Here is a 25,000-nt window from a genome sequence, read left to right on the forward strand (position 1 = left end):
TTTGACTTACAAACATTACTTGGAGTGAGGAATGTAAAATTCCTTTGAATAGAAACACTATGGACGATTAGAAGTCGGAACGGCATTTCTACTTCCGGTTGAAAATGTGTGGCGCAATATAAAGCCTAAAATAGCACAACGGCGACCCCGGACTGTTGAACAACTTAAGCTGTACATCAAGCAAGAATGGGAAATAATTCCACCTGAAAAGCTTCAAAAATGTGTCTACTGAGTTCCCAAACGTTTACTGAGTGTTGTTAAAAGGAAAGGCCATGTAACACAGTGGTAAAAATGCCCCTGTGACAACTTTTTTGCAATGTGTTGCTGCCATTAAATTCTAAGTTAATTATTATTTGCTAAAAAAACAAACACGTTTCTCAGTGTGAAAATTAAATATCTTGTCTTTGCAGTCTATTCAATTGAATATACCGTATTTTTCGGACTATAAGTCACAGTTTTTTTCATAGTTTGGCCGGGGCGACTTATGTGTGAAATTATTAACACATTACCATAAAATATCAAATAATATTATTTATCTCATTCACGTAAGAGACCAGACGTATAAGATTTCATGGGATTTAGCGATTAGGAGTGACAGATTGTTTGGTAAACGTATAGCATGTTCTATATGTTATAGTTATTTGAATGACTCTTACCATAATATGTTACGTTAACATACCAGTTGGTTATTTATGCCTCATATAACGTACACTTATTCAGCCTGTTGTTCACTCTTCTTTAAATTGCCTTTCAAATGTCTATTCTTGGTGTTGGCTTTTATCAAATAAATTTCCCCCAAAAATGCGACTTATACTTCAGTGCGACTTATACCGTATTTTTCGGAGTATAAGTCGCACCGGAGTATAAGTCGCACCTGCCGAAAATGCATAATAAAAAAGGAAAAAAACATATAAGTCGCACTGGAGTGCGGCCAAACTATGAAAAAAAAACTGCGACTTATAGTCCGAAAAATACGGTATATGTTTTTTTCCTTCTTTATTATGCATTTTCGGGCCGGTACGACTTATACTCCGAAAAATATGGTAAATTGAAAAGGATTTGCAAATCATTGTATTCTCTTTTTATTTACCATTTACTCAACGTAACAACTTCATTGCTTTTGGGTTTAGTAATAAGAGCCTTGAATATGAAAATATTCCCAACAACAATGTTTTGGGTTGATTATTATTATTATTTGGACAATGACAGTTAAACAAAACAGACTTAAGGTCTCGGGGTCTCATAAAAGTGTTAAAAATCAGTCATATATCAATAAATACTCAGTGGCCTAGTGGTTAGAGTGTCCGCCCTGAGATCGGTAGGTTGTGAGTTCAAACCCCGGCCGAGTCATACCAAAGACTATAAAAATGGGACCCATTACCTCCCTGCTTGGCACTCAGCATCAAGGGTTGGAATTGGGGGTTAAATCACCAAAATTATTCCCGGGCGCGGCCACCGCTGCTGCCCACTGCTCCCCTCACCTCCCAGGGGGTGATCGAGGGTGATGGGTCAAATGCAGAGAATAATCTCGCCACACCTAGTGTGTGTGTGACAATCATTGGTACTTTAACTTTAACTTTTAAATATGATTTTTGCTTCCAGGGCCTACATCTCTGGATCAGGGGAGTCCAAACTTAATAATCAATATATTTGGTTATTATAGTAGACATTCAGTGCGCCATAGAACGCCTTGCATGAAAACTATTTGCATTATGCAAAGAAAAATCCATAAAGTAGCGACTTATAGTCCGGAATTTACGGTAGATGGACTGTTTGGACAAAAACCCTCATGATAATGTCAACCATCATTGGACTCCTCCCGTCCCTCTGTGATGTCACAACCCCTTAAACCTGGGATTATAATAAACAACTTCCAACAGGCATCCATCCATCCATCCATCTTCTTCCGCTTATCCGAGGTCGGGTCGCGGGGGCAGCAGCCTAAGCAGGGAAGCCCAGACTTCCCTCTCCCCAGCCACTTCGTCCAGCTCCTCCCGGGGGATCCCGAGGCGTTCCCAGGCCAGCCGGGAGACATAGTCTTCCCAACGTGTCCTGGGTCTTCCTCGTGGCCTCCTACCGGTCGGACATGCCCTAAACACCTCCTTAGGGAGGCGCTCGGGTGGCATCCTGACCAGATGCCCGAACCACCTCATCTGGCTCCTCTCGATGTGGAGGAGCAGCGGCTTTACTTTGAGCTCCCCCCGGATGGCAGAGCTTCTCACCCTATCTCTAAGGGAGAGCCCCGCCACCCAGCGGAGGAAACTCATTTCGGCCGCTTGTACCCGTGATCTTGTCCTTTCGGTCATAACCCAAAGCTCATGACCATAGGTGAGGATGGGAACGTAGATCGACCGGTAAATTGAGAGCTTTGCCTTCCGGCTCAGCTCCTTCTTCACCACAACAGATCGATACAGCGTCCGCATTACTGAAGACGCCGCACCGATCCGCCTGTCGATCTCACGATCCACTCTTCCCTCACTCGTGAACAAGACTCCGAGGTACTTGAACTCCTCCACTTGGGGCAAGATCTCCTCCCCAACCCGGAGATGGCACTCCACCCTTTTCCGGGCGAGAACCATGGATTCGGACTTGGAGGTGCTGATTCTCATCCCAGTCGCTTCACACTCAGCTGCGAACCGATCCGGTGAGAGCTGAAGATCCTGGCCAGATGAAGCCATCAGGACCAAATCATCTGCAAAAAGCAGAGACCTAATCCTGCAGCCACCAAACCGGATCCCCTCAACGCCTTGACTGCGCCTAGAAATTCTGTCCATAAAAGTTATGAACAGAATCGGTGACAAAGGGCAGCCTTGGCGGAGTCCAACCCTCACCGGAAACGTGTCCGACTTACTGCCGGCAATGCGAACCAAGCTCTGACACTGATCATACAGGGAGCGGACCGCCACAATCAGACAGTCCGAAACCCCATACTCTCTGAGCACTCCCCACAGGACTTCCCGAGGGACACGGTCGAATGCCTTCTCCAAGTCCACAAAGCACATGTAGACTGGTTGGGCAAACTCCCATGCACCCTCAAGGACCCTGCCGAGAGTATAGAGCTGGTCCACAGTTCCACGACCAGGACGAAAACCACACTGTTCCTCCTGAATCCGAGGTTCGACTATCCGGCGTAGCCTCCTCTCCAGTACACCTGAATAGACCTTACCGGGAAGGCTGAGGAGTGTAATCCCACGATAGTTAGAATACACCCTCCGGTTCCCCTTTTTAAAGAGAGGAACCACCACCCCGGTCTGCCAATCCAGAGGTACTGCCCCCGATGTCCACGCGATGCTGCAGAGTCTTGTCAACCAAGACAGCCCTACAGCATCCAGAGCCTTAAGGAACTCCGGGCGGATCTCATCCACCCCCGGGGCCTTTTGTGGCAGTCCCACAAAAAAGCCTTTAGTCAAGCCCTCTGAAGGCTCACAGGAGTGAACGGGGTCTAATCAGACGACAGTCGCTAAAGTCATTAAACTCATCTGAGCTTCATTATTTTTGATTTGCTTTTGACAAGAAGGTCTATTAAAGCACAATGGAGTCAGGTAATCCCCTCAATCCCAACACGCTAACAGACTCTGGAGAAAAATGTATTTCAATTAGTTCCCAATTGGGATAACATGCACGGGTTGGATATCACTCATGTTGGAATTAGGGCTGGGCGATATATGGAATATACTGGATATATCGTGGGTTTGTCTCTGTGCGATACAGAAAATGACTATATCGTGATATTGGAGTACACGTTCTCGCGCAGTTGCTTTTAGCTGCGGGCAATACACTGCAGGCTTTTCTCACTCTTTCTTGTCTCTCCTTCTCACAGAGACATAAAACAAGCGCACCTTCTTACATATGTCACATACGGGTAAAGTTAGGTGGTGCGAGTGGTAATACGAGAGAGAGAGAAGGTGCCAATCTGGTAACAAATGAAGGAAGGAAGAAGAATTAATTCCCAAGAAAAACAGCAGGGGGTCCATCGTCAGGCAGTGGTTTGGCTTCAAGCGGGAAGATGTTGAACAGACAACCGTGATATGTCAAGTATGCGGCAAAAGCGTTGCTACAAAAAGTAGCATCATTTGAAAAGTCCCCCGCTAGAGAATGAGGAGTGCTTGAAACTCCGCATGTCAACATCTCCGGCCGGTGCCACACCCACAAAATGCCAAAATAGCCAGCGCTGACCCAGTTGAGCCTGCTGGCGTCTTCCGTTTCCAGATCGACACCGTATGAATAGCTAATTTTTATTTAACAGTTACTGAAATATCTTGTGTGACAACATGCACAAAAGTGCACTTTATTTGTTTTAAACTATTGTAGTGGCGTTCTGTACAAAAAGTGCACTTTAATTTAGTGTTGTTTTGTCATCTTAGTGACATCATGCACAAAAGTGCACTAATAGCTTGTTTTAGAATGTCGCTGACAATTTTGCACTTTCTGTTTTGGAAATGACATGAATGTTTGTGCCACTGCTTAATAACTGTTTAATAAATACACTTTTAGTTGTGACTTCCCTCTCTGCATGAAAGTTTAAAAGTAGCATATATTAATGCAATATGAAGAAGAATGTTTTAATGTAGACACATAGATTCATCATACTACTGTCATTATATGCATCAAGTGCAGTGACGTGCAGTCACTAGAGGCAGGTGAGGCGCGGTCTCACCTGCCATCATGGAAAGAAAAAAAATGTAAAAAGAATTTTTTTTAATTAAATTGTTATATGTGTCCAGTGATTATACTATACAGTTATTTTCCATTTAACTTCACCCGTTTTAGATTATTTTTATTTAAAATCGCTGAATTTTCACATTTGCCGTTCAAATACTGAGAAGAGACGGTTGAGGCACGTCACTCAGTGCCTCAACATGGATTGTGGACTCGGCTAACTGCTGGCCTGCTGTGCAGTGAGACCGTATTGCTATATGAATTATATTATACATTTCCATAGTTTAGTTAGCTGAGGTATATAATGTACAGTGTATTTTGTCAACAACTGTATGTGTGTAAAGTATTTCTTGTGCTGAGCGATCATAGAACGGCTGCAAAAGACGCACTGGCTGAGGGTCGCCTCCTGCACCCCCGCCGTAGAATGCACGGCAACCCCTGACGGGAGTGTTACATCAACTAAAGCCCACACTTAAACTTTCCACGTGCAAGATTGAATCTATTTAAAAAAGTTCTTTCATAAGAAGCCAAAAAGTGCAAAAACAATAATGTTCGTGTTGGAGGAGTTGAGAATGACTGCAGGGCCACAACATTAGGTACACCTGCAGACTGCAGGTGTACCTAATTCACAACTCTTCCAACACTAACATTATTGTTTTTGCACTTTTTGGCTTCTTATTAAATAACTTTTGTAACCTATTTTTATGGGCGTTCCTCTTTGTGATGTTAAGTTCCTGTTATGCGCTGTTATACAGTATATGCCTTGAGCTCTTATTTTGAAGGCGCTAAGAGCGGAAGTGATGACACGTTGGAGTGGAGCGGAAGTTTTTGAAAGAAGGTAAATAAAGTGGTCCTCGTGTAAACTGGAGCCTCCGTGTTTGTTATTTTGTAGTTTCATACAGTATAGGCGACATTTATAAACCCTCGGTTACACTTTTTTAAATAGATTCAATCTTGCACGTGGAAAGTTTAAGTGAGGGCTTTAGTTGATATAACACTCTCGTCAGGGGGTGCATTAATCCAGCACAACAGCGGCTCATGGACTTATTTTATAAGTAAAGGTAAGACCATAATAACGTTTTTTTTAATTAAATGTGCTTTTTTGTGTGCTACAGTTAAGTTAAAGTACCAATGATTGTCACACACACACTAAGTGTAATGAAATTTGTCCTCTGCATTTGACCCATCCCTTGATCAACCCCTGGGAGATGAGGGGAGCAGTGGGCAGCAGCGGCGCCGCGCCCGGGAATAATTTTTGGTGATTTAATAACCCCCAATTCCAAGCCTTGATGCTGAGTACCAAGCAGGGAAGAATGCTGGTTAACTGCTGCCAATCAAATGGTGAATAAGATACTCTTTAGGGTTCATATGTTTGTAAATCTGACTGTGATGAAGTCAGTGCCTCACCAGCCATCAACCTCACCGCACGTCACGTGTTAATATATCATGTATCGTGACATGGCCTAAAAATATCGAGATATTAATAAAAGGCCATATGGCCCAGCCCTTGTTGGAACGTGTTTTTTTCCCCTCCAAATTAGACTCCTCTGTTTAAGCATTTAGATTCGATCTCTGAAGTGGGAAGAGTGACAGTACCTGAAATATTTTAAATTGACTTATTTTAGATCTACAAAAGCAGAAATAGTACTCAATCAAAGAAGATACACTGACATGCAAGGTGCTGACGTGGAGCGGCGTCCCCCCGGTCCCGTTGACCGTGTTGTTCCTGGTGGTGGTGTTGATGGTGCCGGTGGAGGTGGTGGTAACAGCAGCAACGGCGGCGGCACTCTTTCCCATGGCCTTCTCCTTGGCAGCTATCTTGGCCTTCTCCGCCTCGATGCGCTTGGGGCTGTTGAGCATAACTTGGACCACGGCGTACTCTACCAGCGAGGCGAAGCCAAACAGCAGGCAGGCGATGAGCCAGATGTCGATGGCCTTCACGTAGGAGACCTTGGGCAGCTCCGTTGCCAGCGAGGTGCACTCGGAGGACAGCGAGAGCACGGACAGGATGCCTGGGAACAGCAAGGACAGGGAGTGTTGCTACTTTCACTTTCAGTTCAGTTTCAGTTTATCAATCAATCAATGTTTATTTATATAGCCCTAAATCACAAGTGTCTCAAAGGGCTGCACAAGCCACAACGACATCCTCGGTACAAAGCCCACATAAGGGCAAGGAAAAACTCACCCCAGTGGGACGTCGATGTGAATGACTATGAGAAACCTTGGAGAGGACCGCATATGTGGGTAACCCCCCCCCCTCTAGGGGAGACCGAAAGCAATGGATGTCGAGTGGGTCTGACATAATATTGTGAGAGTCCAGTCCATAGTGGATCCAACATAATATGCTATGCGTACAGGAATTATCCAGCCTGGCACTGGCTAGTTCTAGCTTAACTGACTCCTCACCCGGACTAGCAGGCTCTGTAATTGCCTGTGACCGGGCTTGCTCTAGTGTAGTTAGTCAAATGTGACTTAAACAGTAGTCTATGTTTTTAGACAGGATGATGGCGCCTTCCTGGTTAGGGTGAAAGCCGTCTCTCATCAGCAAGCCTGGTTTGCCCCAGAAAGAGGGCCAATTATCAATAAACGTTAGTCCCTGTTGTCTACAGAAGCTAGCCAGCCACTTGTTAAGCGAGACTAATCTGCTATATCTCTCATCATTGCCTCTCGCAGGCAGGGGGCCAGAGACAATTACTCGATGCCTGGACATCTTTCTAGCGAGATCACAAGTCCTGGCTATGTTTCTCTTGTTATTTGGAGCATGCATACGATGCAATGTAATGCAAATTTCAGTTGTTTCATTACAGCACATCCGAAAAGGAGTAGGAAGAAGCAGAGCTTATTTAATCCTACCCCTTTTCATACCATAGCAGTTTTATCCAATGTCCTTGTTCTCTGTAACTGAACAGTGAACACATAAATAATACATAAATAATATACCATATTATTTCGCCCGATTGTAGCTGAGATAGTATGGCGTCACATTAGTGCCAAAAATCCGAGCGCATAAAAACTGTTGTCGCGCGCTGATTCTCCACTTCGTGCGTGCGCGCGACACCATTTTGCGCGCGCGTGGTGCCTTTTTGCGCGCGTGTGGTGCCTTTCTGCGCGCGCGCGACGCCTTTCTGCGCGCTCTCTGTGTACTCCTGGTATCTCTCGTCGCGCTGTCATGTTTCTTTTTGGCACTTTGGGGGCGGGTATGCTTAGACGGCCCCTTCTTTCTGATTGGCTGTGAGCATTTTTCATATGACCAATCATTCTCCAGTGTAGCAACGTTGTAGCCATCTAGCCTCAATCATTACATTGATGTCAATGGTACATGTACTAATTAAATTACCATAACTTGCTCGATTTTCGACCAATTTACAAACGGTTTGCCTTGTTACAAATCTTATTACATGTAGATATGACATAGGATGCTGTACCTGTTGAAATTACCTCTTTCGCTTTAAAAAAAAAAAGACTTAATTGTGCAACATAGTTGTGTAGGGTCAGTGTTAGTCAGTTCTCTGATTATTTTAAACTGCTTCAGAATACATTATTAAAAGCTATTTTTAACATTTTAAAAACAAAATTCAAAGATTATTTCATTAATTTTATGGCTGAATCAAAAGAAATTCCATAAATTAGAAAACAAATGTTCAAGAAGAAGTGAAAATATAAAATAATGTTATGGTTGGATGTTATTGCTGGTGGACCAGTTATGGCTGAAAGATGTGATTATGGTGTTTGTTGTCTTATTATTTATTTGGGTCACATTTTGTAATACCCTGTATTGTGTTTATGTGGTATGAAATAACCTTCATCAGCGCGCGACATTTTTTTATCCACTTCTTTCTCCGTAAATCTTGATACATATTGACGATGACCCGCCCTGCTATACTTCTGATTGGCTCTGAGCATTTTTCAGCATTTTTCGCCTGACCAATCAGAAAGAAGGGGCCGTCTAAGCATACGCCCCCAAAGTGCCAAAAAGAAACATGACAGCGCGAGGAGAAATGCCAGGAGTACACAGAGAGTGCGCAGAAAGGCACCGCGCGCGCGCAGAAAGGCACTGCGCGCGCACGAAGTGGAGAATCAGTGCGCGATAACAGTTTTTATGCGCTCGGATTTTTGGCACTAATGTGACGCCATAAGATAGGCTCCGGCACCCCCCGCGATCCCGAAAGGGACAAGCGGTAGAAAATGGATGGATGGAAGTAAACAAAAATAAATACGTAAATAATATTTGTCTCAATAAAAAAAAGGGTTCAAGATGTTTATCATAATTCTTGTTCTGTGTACTTTGTGAACACTTAAAGTGAATCATTATAATGCTTTGTTTCATTTATTTACTTAAGCCATTCCATCATTTAATTCCACATACAGACATGCTTTTTAAGTGTTGTACGTGCATACAAATGTTTTGAATGAGATTTTCCTCTAAGGTTATATTTCTCCTCTTTAGTTGAGAAGAATTGTTGTACATTCTTGGCTAGCAGGTTGTAGTTTGCTTTGTGCATCATTTTAGCTGTTTGCAAATGCACCAAATCGTTGACTTTCAATAATTGTCATTTAATAAACAACGAGTTTGTATGTTCTCTATATCCAACAATACATATTATTCTAATTGATCTTTTTTGTAACACAGTTAGTGAATGAAGTGTACTTTTGTTGTTGTTTCCCCATATTTCTGCACAATAACTCAGATATGGTAACACTAGTGAGCAGTAGAGAATATGAAGTGATTTTTGGTCTAGAACAGTGGTTCTCAACCTTTTTTCAGTGATGTACCGCCTGTGAAATTTTTTTTTAATTCAAGTACCCCCTAATCAGAGCAAAGCATTTTTGGTTGAAAAAAAAGAGATAAAGAAGTAAAATACAGCACTATGTCATCAGTTTCTGATTTATTAAATTGTATAACAGTGCACAAATATTGCTCATTTGTAGTGGTCTTTCTTGAACTATTTGGAAAAAAAGATTTTATTTATATTTCTAAAGGATTTTTGAATTGTTGCTATTTTTAGAATATTTAAAACAAAATCTCACGTACCCCTTTGCATACCTTCAAGTACCCCCATTTGAGAACCACTGGTCTAGAACATATTTTGCTTTATTCATTATTGACGTGTTTCTTGCTACTTTATGTTGTATATTTTTTTACATGAGATTTCCAATTCATTTTATCATCTATTATTACACCCAAAAATGTGTTTTCTTTTACCCTTTCAATGTCTACTCCGTCTATTTGTATTTGTGTTTGACTTTCTCTGCTACTGTTACCAAATAGCATTATTTTAGTCTTAGTGAGATTCAAAGATAGTCTGTTTTTGTCAAACCATCTTTTTCATTTGTTCACTTCTTCTGTTATTATTTGTATTAGCTTCTGTGTGTTCTCTCCTGAAAAAAAATGCAGAAAAATCACTTTCCGTTGTTAGTGATGGGGCCGGGCGATTATACGTCATAAAACATTTCAGGTGGATCACGGTGATCAGCCGTGAGCGTATTAACATCAAACATGGCGGAAATGTCCGTGACAACGGCGAATCCGAGCCGACATTTTCCCTTTTTCCGCAGAAGCAAATAAAATCAGAGACATTCACAGAATGACCTAACTTGGAGCTAAATGTGCAGCTAAGGGAAGCAAAATAAATGTCAGCAATAATGTAGTTATCTAGAGTCCTGTGAGTTCATCATGGGTCTCCATGATGTCATTAGGGAAGTCCATCTATTATCTGTTCTCCTACTGATATGTCCAGCCCACTTCCACTTACTTAATTTGATAGTTCTCATAATGTCTTGGACTTGCGTTTGTTTTCTCACCCATTCATTTGTTTTTCTGTCTTTATATGTGATTCCGAGCATATTTCTTTCCATGTTGTGTTGTGCTGCTGCTATTTTCTTTTCCATTTTATTTGACAATGCCCAGGTTTCAGCTCCATATGTCATGGTTGGTAACACGCGTTGATTTAAGACCTTTCTTTTTAGGCTTAACGGTATTTCTCCTCTCATGATGTTGCTCAGTTTTCCATATTGGCACCAGCCCAATCTGATTCTCCTCCCTATCTCCTGTTCTTGACTCTTTTCTTTCAGGCTAAATCTCTGCCCCAGATAGATATACTCATTAACTTAATCAATTTAATTTCCATTAACAGTCACAGGTCCAGGAGGTACCACGGAATTTGCCATAACTTTTGTTTTCTTCATATTCATTTTCAATCCACAACATTTGCTGGCATTTGCAAGGTCTTTAAGCATATCTTCAAGGTTCAAGGTTCAAGGTTCAACTTTATTGTCCCCGCGGGGAAATTTGTCTTGGGCACAGTGCATCATTGCTTTCTTAACATACCCAAAAACAACAGAACAAAAACACAAGCACAGACACAACCACAACCATACAACTAACATTTAAACATCAGAACATGGAGCTTGATAGACATAGGTGGCACTTTGATGTAGGCATAAAATCTACAGTATGGAGATAAAGATAAAGTACCAATGTGCATTGCACTAGAGCTCATGGATAAAGTGCTGTGTGCTAAAGTGCTTAGTTCTAAAGTGCTATGTGCTAAAAAAGTGCTAACCTATGTATTAAAATTCTATTGCACATTGTTGGTCAGCTTAATGGAGGCTGGGACAAATGATAATTTAAGGCGGTTAGATTTGCATAGTGGGACCCGGAGTCTTCTCCCTGATGGCAGGGTTCCATATTCAGGAAAGAGTGGGTGTTGTGAGTTGGAAATAATTTTCTTAGCTTTTTTCCTAACTGCCTGCTCATAGATCCTCTGTATAGGCTCATATTCTTTCCTCCCTACGATTTTCATTGCCGTTTTATGCATGCCGGCCAGTTTGCTTTTTAGCTTAACGGTTAGGTTGCCAAACCATGAGGTGATCCCGTATCTAATGATGCTCTCTACAATGGCACGGTAGAAAATCATCATGATGTGGCTGCTTACGCCGTACAATCTTAATCTTCGCAAAAAATATAGCCTCTGTTGCAGTCTATTGCACAGTTTGTCAATGTGTCTTCCAGCAGAGAAGATTATCAATATGAACCCCTAAATATTTATATGAGGATACCTGGGTGATTTCCTGATTTTTGATGACCACTGGCTCATGGTCAGTCACTTTCCTCGGATCCAAAACCATTTCCTGTGTCTTGGTCACATTTAAAATAAGATGGTTAGTGTCACACCACCTAATAAATAGGTCTATCTCGTCTTGGTACACAGAGGGGTCCGTATCCTTGTGTAGAAGGCTTAGGAGCACGGTATCGTCCGCAAATTTCACCATATAATTGCTAGGGTGCACAGTCCTACAATCATTGGTGTACAATGTAAATAGTGTTGGTGATACAACGCAACCCTGTGGGACGCGTTGTATTCCACTTCACTGATTTGCTCTCCCAAGACAACAATGTCATCTGCAAACCTCAGATGATTAAATGTGTCTCCGTTGATATCAACTCCTTTATCCTCCCATAGGCATAATAATGTGTTAATTCCACAACTGTATGTATCGGTATCGGTAATTAAGAGTTGGACAATATCGGAATATCGGCAAAAAAGCCATTATCGGACATCTCTAGTCACCATCAAAACTTTTTTCCAAGGTGCAAGTGGTGTTTGTCATTAGCGTACTGGCTGCCTCCACTGCAGCACACACAAACTTGCTGTTTCCTGTTAAAACTTTCGATTCGCCAGGAGGAAAAGGTTCAACAATTATGATCGGCGAACATGTTTGTCACTCAAATGCCAATGTTGATGAATTGTGCAGCCCTCCTGCACGATCATTGTGTTCTGTGTCCTTGCCATATTTGAACTAAGACAAAAATCAACTCTATGTTCTTGCTTCAAAAGAAAGCCATTAGAATTGTAAATTATGTGGATTATCACGACCATACCATGCTTTGTTTATTCAATTAAAAACATTAAAACTGCACAATCTTGTTGACCTCAACACTGCTATTGTGACGTACAAAGCTCATAACCACATGCTGCCTGGGTGTCTACAGGAGAGGTTCAAACCTAGGGATAGTCCCTATGACCTCAGAGGTTCAGCTGTCTTTCAGAAAGCAAACATAAGAAGGAGCTTAAAAAGTAAATGTGTTTCTGTCAGGGGGGTTCATCTGTGGAATCAAATCAAATCAACTTTATTTATAAAGCACATTTAAAATTTACCACAGGGGTAGCCAAAGCGCTGTACAATGGGCAGGTTAAAAGATAATACGAGTACCGAGCAAACACAACACAACACAAACAAAACACGATAAAAAAATAAATAAATAAAATAGAATAAATACAAACATAAAAACAGGTTCACAGCATGTGTATTATGGGGCGCCATTGCAGGATGGATATCACTCAGTGTTAAAAGCCATGGAATAAAAGTATGTTTTTAAGAGAGATTTAAAAACAGGAAGAGAGGAGGCTTGTCTAATACTCAGAGGTAGGTCGTTCCAGAGCTTGGGAGCAGCAGCGGCGAAAGCTCTGTCACCTCTAAGCTTCAGCCTTGTGTCAGGGACCGTCAACAGCAGCTGATCGGCTGATCTTAAGGATCGGGTGGGGCAGTAAGGCTGAAGGAGGTCGGAGAGATAGGTTGGCGCGAGGTTGTTTAGACATTTAAAAACAAATAAAAGGAGTTTAAAATTGATTCGATAACGCACAGGGAGCCAGTGAAGGGACGCTAATATAGCTTGGATCATTCCTTCAAATGTTTCAGTTCCATTCACACATTTAAAAAACACTTTAAGACCAATGTCTTGGAAAAATATATCACTCTTGAATCAACACAGTAGTTAATACTATGATCAATGTTAATTACAAACTAAATGTGGGATATAAATAATAATGGAAGTATAATTGTTTGTATATAGTATATAATTGGTAAAAAGGTTTAACTAACATGTGTACAAGGATATTTCACATGTCTTCACTGTGTATATAATTGAACAGTATTTATGTTGTGTACAAGGTGTATTTATAATATGTTGTGCAAAGGAAATTTCATAATTTTTGGAAGCTCATCTTGTATTTGACATTGTTTATAGAGTTAGGCGCAATACGTGCTCAACTTCAGCCTAAACCCTTTCGCTCTGCAACATTTTCAATTTATGAATGTACAGCTGTTTGTTTATGTAAAACTGTTTGTTTATTTTGTTGACCACTGACCGAAGAAATAATAAACTAAACTAAACTAACAAACAAGGTCAGATTCTGGGCGGCTTCGAGCACCAATCAAACATTTGAGAATGTTAAGGCAGCATTTTTGAAACATATTTTATTCACTTTTTTATTGTCTATGAATAATTTGTCCACCTTCTAGGTTGGTTTTGAAACTGCCTTGTTCCAACAGTTTCTATGGCCTCCTTACCGTTAGAATGAATCACCAGATGTGTTTTGGTCTTGACAGTTTGTCACACCTCAGTACTATAAATACCAAAAACCCAAAAGCTCCCGTATCTGCTGCAGTTTACGACAAGTGATTGTTCCTTCAGTAGAATACCTGTGATAGCCTTAATGACCTGTAGCAACAAATAAAAGCCTTTTTACGAATTTGTGTCCAAATTACAGGTTACAGTTCCCCTCTTCCACCGTGGCGCTCAGCTCAGGCAAGAGCAGAAACGATTACTGCGCCACTTAGGAAGGAATTTTAACCCCCATTAACCAGCGTCACTCCCCTTCCATTAACGGAATGTTCCTTCTGAGACTTGATAAATACATCGCCAAGACTGGTGGATCCCAGCCCCCACCACGCATCTCATTAAGCCGGCTTTGTTAAGGTTCCAGGACTCCTAATCAAACCCGACCATACTAGCCTGATTAGTACCTGGATGGAAGACTCCCTGGTATTACCAGAAGCTGTGTGCTTTGTGTCAACATAGCACAGGTGTTCTAGAGAGTGGAACGTGGTTCGACATGTCAGTATTTGCAATATACAGTCGTGTCCAAAGGTTTACATACACTTGTGAAGGATATAATGTCATGACTGTCTTGAGTTTCCAATCATTTCTACAACTCCTTTTTTTTGTGATAGAGCAAAAAAAAAAAACATTCACTGAAAATGTGAGCAAATCCGCTGGGTCAAAAGTATACATACAGCAAAATACATTATCTATTTTGGTGATGTAAAAAAAGTTACAATCAAATCAAAATAGCTTCATGGCATGGCCTCTTAACTTCATGTGAGTGCACTGCAAAAAGTCAGCGTTCAAAAACAAGAAAAAAAAAAATGAAAAAAAAATGTGGTATTTTATTTGAACCAAGAAAAATTATCTGCCAATAGAACAAGAAAATTCGGCTTGTCAAGACTTTCCAAAACAAGTAAAATTAGCTAACATCAATGAACCCAAAAACACCTTAAAATAAGTACATTCTCACTAATAACGAGTGCACTTTTCTTGGTCGAAAAAAAAGAGACCTTTTTGCTCAATATGTTGAACAATATTCTTAAATTAAGTAAATGCTAGTGCCTTTATCCTGACATAATGATATGCGATCAGCATCATGATTTTTTTTTCATGCTTGAAGTAAGAAATTATTACTTTAAAAAAGTAGTTTTATACTTGTAAGTGTTGATGACGCAGCTTTGCATCAGTTGATAGTCTAGTTTCAAGCATTTTTTACTCAATATAGGTCATCAAATCTAAAATAAACAAATATAACCCTTATTTAAGATATTTAATCTTACTTAATCAGTTTTTGCAGTGCGATTATGATTGACGACACTTGTTGACTTCTCTGAACCCATTTAAATAGGGCTCGTGTGATGCAGTCATTAGACTCGGTTACAAACGCGACAATGGGAAAGTCAAAGGAACTCAGCACAGATCTGAGATCTGAGGGACTGGGTGAGCATTTCAGGAACAGCCCTCCAATAGTTTAAATCTTTCTCTGCGACTGTGGGCCCTCATAAGTCAGCATTCGTCCCCCTCTCATGCGGGCTCCGCAGGGTTCAGTTTTGAGACCTATCCTTTATACATGCTTCCACTCAGGGAAATCATTGGGAATTTGAGGGTCCCTCATTTCACACGTACGCGGATGACCTTCTGTTATATTGCTCGTTTAACACCGATAGAACAAATGAAATTAATACGCTAAATAACTGTCTGAAAAAGACTTGATGACTAGTAATAATCTTCAGCTGATTGAACTTCAAAAATAGCCAACTGCTTAGGGTCCCTTGGTGCTAATGTGCGCTCACGTCTGAGAAATCGTAGGGTCATATCCATGCATTTTTTAATGTAACCCACTCCTGCTTTTTCCACGTCAGAACCATTTCTAAACTCAGATTCATAGTATCTTATTTTGAGCTGGAATCGGTCATTCATGCTCTTGTTTCCTCACATCATGACTATTGTAAATCACTCTTTACCTATCAACAAAAAATCAATAGATTGCCTGCAATCAGTCCAAAACGCTGCTGCTCGGCTGTTGTCAAGATTTTATAGATTCAGTCATATTCACATATTCCTGTTTTTGCGTCCTTGCACAGGCTACCTGTTCATTTCAGGATGCAGTACACATTGCTATCTATTACTTACAGTACCAGTAGAGTGGAGAAACAAGTTGCCTCTATATTGACGCTATCTGATTTAAGACACCAAAAGACTTATAAAGTTTGCGAATAAATAGATATGGTCAAATAGTATACATTTCACAAAGCCCTGTGACGTAGAATTAGCAACCACAGATCCCTTCTCCATCAATAACAATGCTAATCGGGTCGACTTTGTGAGGGCAAACAAGGACTACTTTGGGAAAAATTATTATCCAGGACCTTATATTTCTGAGCCCGAAAACAAAGAGGATGAGTTTTAGAAGCCGAGTGCTAAACGGATACAGCTTTATTGAGACATTGTAGTATTAGCAGCACTGCTAGGTGCTAAACATGAAAACTAACCATAATAAAACAAACATTTGCTGTACAATTTCCACTCTCACTGGGAGTCGGACCGACAGGACGCTCACATAATTCCGTTTAGATGAAGATTCAATCACAATACTCACAAAGGGTTAACAAACGTTGCTGCAACTAGTGTCTTTCTCACCATCTCGGGGGATGTCAAAGTGGACCAGCCTGTGGGCGCATGGCCACATTGTGTCTACTAGCAGGTGAGAGGATGGAAAATTAAGGTTTTAGAATGACCTTCCCAAAGTCCTGACTTAAATGTGTGGACAATGCTGAAGAAACAAGTCCATGTCAGAAAAGCAACACATTTAGCTGAACTGCACCAATTTTGTCAAGAGGAGTGGTCAACAATTCAAGCAGAAGCTTGTGGATGGCTACCAAAAGTGCCTTATTGCAGTGAAACTTGCCAAGGGACATGTAAGCAAATATTAACATTGCTGTATGTATACTTTTGACCCAGCACATTTGCTCACATTGTCAGTAGACCCATAATAAATTCATAAAAGAAGCAAACTTCATGAATGTTTTTTGTGACCAACAAGTATGTGCTCCAATCACTCTATTACAAAAAAACAAGAGTTGTAGAAATGATTGGAAACTCAAGACAGCCATGACATTATGTTCTTTACAAGTGTATGTAAACTTTTGACTGCGACTGTATATATTATACACATATAATATACTGTAATATACATGTGGGACATAGTGAATAGTTAAGTGGAGACGATGCTGACCTTCAGCACCATGGACAGCAACCCTAATGCAGCGCTCAGTTCTGCAAGAGGACAACATTAAATAATAATAATAATAATAATAATAACTGGGATTTATATAGCGCTTTTCTAAGTACCCAAAGTCGCTTTACATGTAGAACCCATCATTCATTCACACCTGGTGGTGGTAAGCTACTTTCATAGCCACAGCTGCCCTGGGGTAGACTGACGGAAGCGGATTTAAGCTAAAGAACAATCTAAATTATATACACTGTAAAAAAACAACAAGATTTAACAGTATTTTTTTACAGTAAAATACCACAATCAAAATTTTAAGTAATATTGCAATAAATGACTGTAACAATTATGATAGCCTTATTAGATTTTGTAATAGTAAAAAACATACACTATACTAGGTATCGATAGTATCGACATCTGTATTGATCACCCCGTCCTGCTCAGTGTGTGTGTGTGTGTGTATTAGAGATGCGCGGTTTGCGGGCACAACCGCGGAGTCCGCGGATTATCCGCGAATCGGGCGGATGAAATTTAAAAAAATTAGATTTTATCAGCGGGTCGAGTCGGGTCGGGTCGGGTCGGGCGATTGAAATTTAAAAAAATTAGATTTTAAATAGATTCAGGCGGGTGGCAGTTAAACCAATTCGGAAATATATATACATAGTTAAATGTTGTTACCCACATACGAAAAACGAGCAGGCACCTGCAGCATATGCCACAACAGAAGAAAAAAAAAAAAAGAGATGGACACTTTAACGGAGCGGAGAAGGCCCCCGACGCCTCGCCCCGGCGGGGTCCGGGACCGAGGCCCCTTCCCCCGAGAGGGCCCCACCGGGAGCCGTAGCTGAGGCGATCCGCGAGAAGGGCCCGACGCACGTCCAGGGTCACCACCGCGCCCACCGCACCGACACCCCGCCTCGTCCGCCTTTGCCGCGGCCGGCGTCACGCGCAGCAGGTAAGCAGCTTACCTGCCCGCCACCCCCGTGGCCGGGGGCTCGTAACAGGGGTCACTCCGCGCGGTCCGCCCGCGCAGCTTACCTGCCCGCCACCCCTGTTGCCGGGGGCGCGTAACAGGGGTCACTCCGCGCGCAGTGCGCTCACGAAAGGGGTGGGGCTCACCCTGGTTGATATAGACAGCAGCTAGGACGGTGGCCATGGAAGTTGGAACCCGCTAAGGAGTGTGTAACAACCCACCTGCCGAATCAACTAGCCCTGAAAATGGATGGCGCTGGAGCGTCGGGTCCATATACCCGGCCGTCGCCGGCAGCGAGACGCGCTTAGAGGTGCGCTCAGCGCGGCTCCCATATGATTGCGCACTGGTGTGCGTCTGGGTCGTGACAGCGTGGCACGCGAATGCTGCATTGGATCAGTCTCTTTTTTCTTTAACAGGCAAAAGCTTTATAACCTCACTAATGCCTTGCATCGTCTATATTAGATATATAACAACGGGCGGGTGCGGGCGGATGGCGGGCGGATGCGGTTCTGATCAAATGTTAGATCGGGTGGATTGCGGATGGTTGACGACTTTCTGATGCGGTTGCGGATGAAATAATTGCCTATCCGCGCATCTCTAGTGTGTATGTACACTTTTGACCACGACTGTACATCAACAATATGATTTGTCTGAGTGGCTGGACAGGACAGGTTAAAAAAAAATAAAAATAAATAAAAATAAAATACAATAAAAAAAATAAATAAATAAAAATAAATAAATAAATAAAAATATATATATATATATTTTAATCGATTAAGATTTGTTACAAAAACGAATCCAGTTCAATTGAATATAAAAACATTTGACATCTCTAATATATGCTTACTCGGGTTGATAATAAATAAATGATAAATGGGTTGTACTTGTATAGCGCTTTTCTACCTTCAAGGTACTCAAAGCGCTTTGACACTACTTCCACATTTACCCATTCACACACACATTCACACACTGATGGAGGGAGCTGCCATGCAAGGCGCTAACCAGCACCCATCAGGAGCAAGGGTGAAGTGTCTTGCTCAGGACACAACGGACATGACGAGGTTGGTACTAGGTGGGGATTGAACCAGGGACCCTCGGGTCGCGCACAGCCACTCTTCCACTGCGCCACGCCGGGTTGATGCTGAATAGAGCGGAGCCTGGAATGGACTGCTTATATTGGACATTTTTGATGCATTCGAATATAATCAGATTACATTGTATTGTTAACATTGGACTGATATCCTATGACAGCATCTGATCACGACACCCCTAATTTGGATATGCTGTATTTCCTCAGTATGAAGAAATACTAGGCTCACAACAATTTGGACACACATTGAGGAACCACACGTTCACATGTCAAGAGCAATACACAAGAATAGTCACACTTGAGTGTTGACTGACCTGCGCTGGTCCCATTTAGAGAGGAGTCAGAGGACGACGCCTCCCGTGTGGAGTTGTGGTGATGATGGCGTGAGGGAGGTGATAAACAACTGGAGGGAGGATGAAGGAGAGATGAAGGCAGTGGACAGGGATGGCAATGTAATTCATGCAGCCCTATATGCACAAATAACACGCATAGATGTGTGATAAGTGACAGAGGGTGACTGAAATGGAACAAAGGAAACACAACTGGACATGAAATTGAGTTTGCAGTCTGAGGAATATGAGATGAATCGTCAAAGAAGTTAAATATACTTATTTTTCGGACTATAAGGCGCACTTAAAATCCTTTAATTTTCTCAAAAATCAACAGTGCGCCTTATAACTCTACGGATTTATTCTGTTTGTGCTCACTGACCTCAAAGTCATTTTATTTGGTACATGGTGTAATGATAAATCTGACCGATAGATGGCAGTCCCATATAAGGAGATACGCGTGGACTGCAACACGACGCCTGTTCAATGACACTTGCAAACAACTCCCAAACTTTTTTTGTTTCATAAACAATATAGAACATTCCACACTCAAATATTATGGCTACTGTAGTCTGACGTGCTGTGCTTCAACATACAAGTGTTTTAGTGTGTGTATAAGGACCCCAAAATGGCACAGATTAGAAGACATTATCTGGCGTTTTGTTTCGACCTATTATGCAAAACCAACTTTTCTTACCTATTGATGTGTACGGTATTTGGGATCTGCATAAGTCCCGAAAATTTGCGCGCGTTCGTTGTAGTCTGACGCCATCTTTTCTCTGTCCTCTTGTTGTGGGGCATTCATCCTCTGCTGTTGCTATTTGTAATATTGTTAGCATATTTATATATAAATTATCACACAACTCTTATGCTTAAAGGCTGTTGCTATAGTCATTATCTATTGTGCTCTTTTCTGCTTCATGCAAGGGCACACAACTTGTTATCTTCCACGGCATATGAAGGGTGGGCTCGCCACAGATGTTTTGTTTGTTTTAGTACAAGTACCTCAACGAAGATAAGACGACAGCACGCAGACGAAGCAGAGACAAGGCAATCACAAGGCCCCCAGCACATTCTGTCACGTATTGTGCGTACTGGAAGCTGCTTTGCATATGTGTGACCACTCCCTTTAGAGGCAGCCTCAGTGATGTTAACTAGGGAACTCCTGAATAAATAGAGGAGCGCGTGGGGCTGTGCCTTAGAGCGTGGTAGGAGACTGTAACTGAGTGTGCAGCCGCAAACGTTTTTCCTCATGAGCAAAATTTAACTCTGTGTCTGCATGATTCCTTGCTTCTTGTTTTGTTTAATAGATAGTTCGGTGTTTGAACCTGACAAATATAAAGTAGCGTACAGTTCTAACTAGTGTTGTCCCGATACCAATATTTTGGTACCGGTACCAAAATGTATTTAGATACTTTCCAGTACTTTTCTAAATAAAGGGGACCAGAAAAATGGCATTACTGGCTTTATTTTAACAGCACATCTTACAGTACATTGAGCATATGTTTATTATTGCAAGTTTGTCCTTAAATAAAATTGTGAACATACAAGAACATTTCTTTTTTAGTAGTAAGTAAACAAACAGACTCCTAATTTAGTCTGCTGACATATGCAGTAACACATTGTGTTATTTATCTACCTATTATTTTGTCAAAATTATTAAGGACAAGTGGTAGAAAATGAATTATTAATCTATTAGTTCATTTACAGTTAATATCTGCTTACTTTCTCTTTTAACATGTTCTATCTACACTTCTGTTAAAATTTAATAATCATTTATTCTTCTCTTGTTTGGATACTTTACATTAGTTTTGGATGATACCACACATTTAGGTATCAATCCGATACCAAGTAGTTACAGGATCATACATTGGTCATATTCAAAGTCCTCATGTGTCCAGGGACATATTTCCTGAGTTTATAAACATAATATAATTTTTTTTTTAAATATCGAAGTAATCATAGTATCATCGACTAGATACGCGCCTGTACTTGGTATCATTACAGCTAAATAGACAGTGATAGTGAATCGGCAGTGCGCCTTGTCATCCAGTGCGCCCGATGGTCGGAAAAATACAGTAGTAAATGATCTTGTGTTTACAATTTTTCTTTTTAGGGATTGTCGTTTCATTCCACAGCTACTATGCTGGTTTTGAACCATATTTGTTTAAGTAGCCGACCCAAGGACTCACCATCCTAAAAAAAGTTAAGCCATCCAGTAGTGAACCAAACATTAATGTGCTCCATTTGCTGACACTTTGTAAGAATATAACACTTCAAACCAGCTGCCCTCGCTCAGCTTGACCTGGTTTTGGTTTTTGAAGGACTTCACACTTTGTGGTGCTCTTGCCGTAGGTCCAATCTGTCAATTACATCTGTTATTTGTTGATTTATCACATCCAGGGCCACGGCGGACACAGCCGCATGCTCGCTAGATAAAGTCCTTCATGCTGTCAAGGTGATTGATGGCGTCGCGCCGGCCATGAAAATCTGTGATCCGCTAAAACATACAAATCCTCCCCAGTGGTTTGGGTTTGGTACACCGTTGGGATTTCACACCTAATTACCCACACACACTTCAACTGTACTGGCGTGAATACTGGGAAAGGATATTTACACATCTTGTTGTCAGTGGACGACAATGAAGGGGAAAAGACACAAAAAATAGTCCCTACCCAGAGGGACCCTGGCAGCGCTGGCGTCAGGGTTGATCCAGAAGGACAGCCAGGAGAGTACCACGATGAGTAGCGTGGGCGCGTAGACGCCCATCATGTAGAAGCCCACCTGTCGCCTCAGGGTGAAGATAACCTCCACACAAGTGTAGTAGCCTATCGAATAAGAGGGATGAAAGAAGGGCTTGAATAACTACAAGGAAGAACAGAGTTTAAGGTTTGGTAGTTATTGTGTCCGTATGGTGAATTCTTCATGGCTTCTTTATTAGTGCATTGATTGACATCCGCATTTACTTTACTCTAAACCAGTGCTTCTCAATTATTTTCTGTTACGCCCCCACCGAGGAAGAATGAAACATTTCACCCATACTCTCCTCCGCGACTATAAATCATTTGTCTATAACAGGGGTCGGCAACCCACGGCTCCGGAGCCGCATGCGGCTCTTTGATCACTCTGATGCGGTTCAGCAGCTTACTTGCTGAACCCCCCAATTTTCCCGTGAGACTTCCGGATTTCAGTGCCTCTCGCAGAAAACTCCCGGGATTAATATTCACTGATTTTCACCCTTACAGCTATAATAAGGGCGTGCCATGATGGTACAACATTTAGCGCCCTCTACAGTCTGTATTAACAGCGTGCCAGCCCAACACTTGTTATACAATATACATCTTCTGCCTGCACACGTACGTGACAGCAAGGCATACTTGGTCAACAGCTACACAGGTTACACTGACGGTGGTCATATAAAACAACTTTAACACTCTTACTAATAATGCGCCACACTTTGAACCAAAACCAAACAAGAATGACAAACACATTTCGGGAGAACATCTGCACCTTAACACAACATAAACACAACAGAACAAACACCCAGAATCCCATGCAGCCCTGACTCTTCCGGGCTACATTATACACCCCTGCTACCACCAAACCCCGCCCCCACCCCAACCCTGCTCCCTCACACATAACCCCCCCTCTGTGCGTAAGTTGAGGTGGGCGGGGTTTGGTAGCGGGGGTGTATAATGTAGCCCGGAAGAGTTAGGGCTGCATGGGATTCTGGGTATTTGTCCTGTTGTGTTTATGTTGTGTTACGGTGCAGATGTTCTCCCGAAATGTGTTTGTCATTCTTGTTTGGTGTGGGTTCACAGTGTGGCGCATTATTAGTAAGAGTGTTAAAGTTTTTTTTTTTTATACCGGCACTGTCAGTGTGACCTGTGTGGTTGTTGACCAAGTATGCCTTGCTGTCGCCGACGTGAGCAAGCGGAAGCTCCATACAACGTGTGGCTGATCACGCATGACGCTGAGCCATTCATTTAAAACCCGCGTGCCGCACCAGCTTTCAAATTCCACATAAAGGTGTGGGCAGCGTGTCTAAGACTCCTGGTTTATACATAGCACAAAGCAAAAAAAAAACTTTGTATGCAGTGTTATTTCATTTAAAATTTCAAAAAATTTTTGCGGCTCCCATTGTTTTCTATAATTTGTGAAACTGGTCAAAATGGCTCTTTGACTGGTAAAGGTTGCCGACCCCTGGTCTATAAGAATGTTAAAAGTACATGTTTGCATAACATTGTATCCGTATTAACGTAAAGAAGACACAAAAAGACGAAAGAGATATAGACCAACTAGCAACAAATAATACCTTTATTACAAGGTCTCTGCAGGTGTCAAGGGAAATTCAAGACTTTTTAAAGTTAAAGTTAATGTACCAATGATTGTCACACACACACTAGGTGTGGCGAAATTATTCTCTGCATTTAACCCATCACCCTTGTTCCACCCCTTGGGAGGTGAGGGGAGCAGTGGGCAGCAGCGGTGGCCGCGCCCGGGCATCATTTTTGGTGATTTAACCCCCAATTCCAACCCTTGATACTGAGTGCCAAGCAGGGAGGTAATGGGTCCCATTTTTATAGTCTTTGGTATGACTCGGCCGGGGTTTGAACCCACAACCTACCGAACTCAGGGCGGACACTCTAACCACTAGGCCACTGAGTAGGTGACCAGACCATAATGAATACAATGTAAGACCATTTCACATCCATACAGACAAAAAAGCACAGACATAAAGGAAAATCAGGGTAACACATGGCACACTGACAAAGCTTGGCTTGTTGTTACTATAACAATCTACAAGGTTAATATAGTTGGCTTCTCTTCTTCCCCTCCATTTATCTGCTTTCTTTTGTATTTTAAGTTATCATTACATATATGTATTGTTGCATTTGAAACAATTGTATTGTTGATAATTAGAAGTAATTATTGTTATTATTCATTATCAATAGTGATATTTCTATTGGTATTTGTATTGCTCCATTTGTAGTGTAATGATGCTCATTGTCATTTCTGTGGTATTAATATTTATTTCACTAACTGCTTCTTTGCTATAATTTTTACCATCATATTTGTACATATCCTATTTGCTGATGTTGCTCTATTGCTGTTGTTGTTATTGTTATGTTTGCTATTGTTGTTGTCTCTCTGTCTTATCCCCTTCTTGTCCTCGCAATTTCCCCCTCTGTCTTCCTTTCCCCTCCTGCTCCAGCCTGGCTGCACCAAATGATAATATAAACACATTTAATAAAGTCAAATACAAATAAGGCAACAAGAGAAGTATCCCACACTTTTCTTTTGTAAAGTAAATTTGTACAGCCGATAT

General features: G+C 41.6%; 1 protein-coding gene across 5 annotated transcripts in view; it reads right to left on the reverse strand.

Annotated features, from left to right (window-relative positions):
- glrbb (glycine receptor, beta b) overlaps positions 1-25,000 on the reverse strand; it is a 104,514-nt gene that overhangs the window by 2,840 nt on the left and 76,674 nt on the right. For 2 of the 5 annotated variants that reach the window (XM_061976586.1, XM_072914882.1), the window contains exons 8-10: positions 22,347-22,499; positions 19,657-19,809; positions 6,331-6,671 (exon numbers count right to left, since the gene is read on the reverse strand). In XM_061976586.1, the coding sequence (XP_061832570.1) occupies positions 6,331-6,671; positions 19,657-19,809; positions 22,347-22,499 (647 nt within the window). Of the gene's footprint in view, positions 1-6,330; positions 6,672-19,656; positions 19,810-22,346; positions 22,500-25,000 lie in introns of those variants that run through there. The other 3 variants (XM_061976587.1, XM_061976588.1, XM_072914883.1) reach the window with 2 other exon arrangements.

This window comes from Nerophis lumbriciformis, linkage group LG16 (assembly GCF_033978685.3).
Source record: "Nerophis lumbriciformis linkage group LG16, RoL_Nlum_v2.1, whole genome shotgun sequence".
NCBI classification, from domain to species: domain Eukaryota; kingdom Metazoa; phylum Chordata; class Actinopteri; order Syngnathiformes; family Syngnathidae; genus Nerophis; species Nerophis lumbriciformis.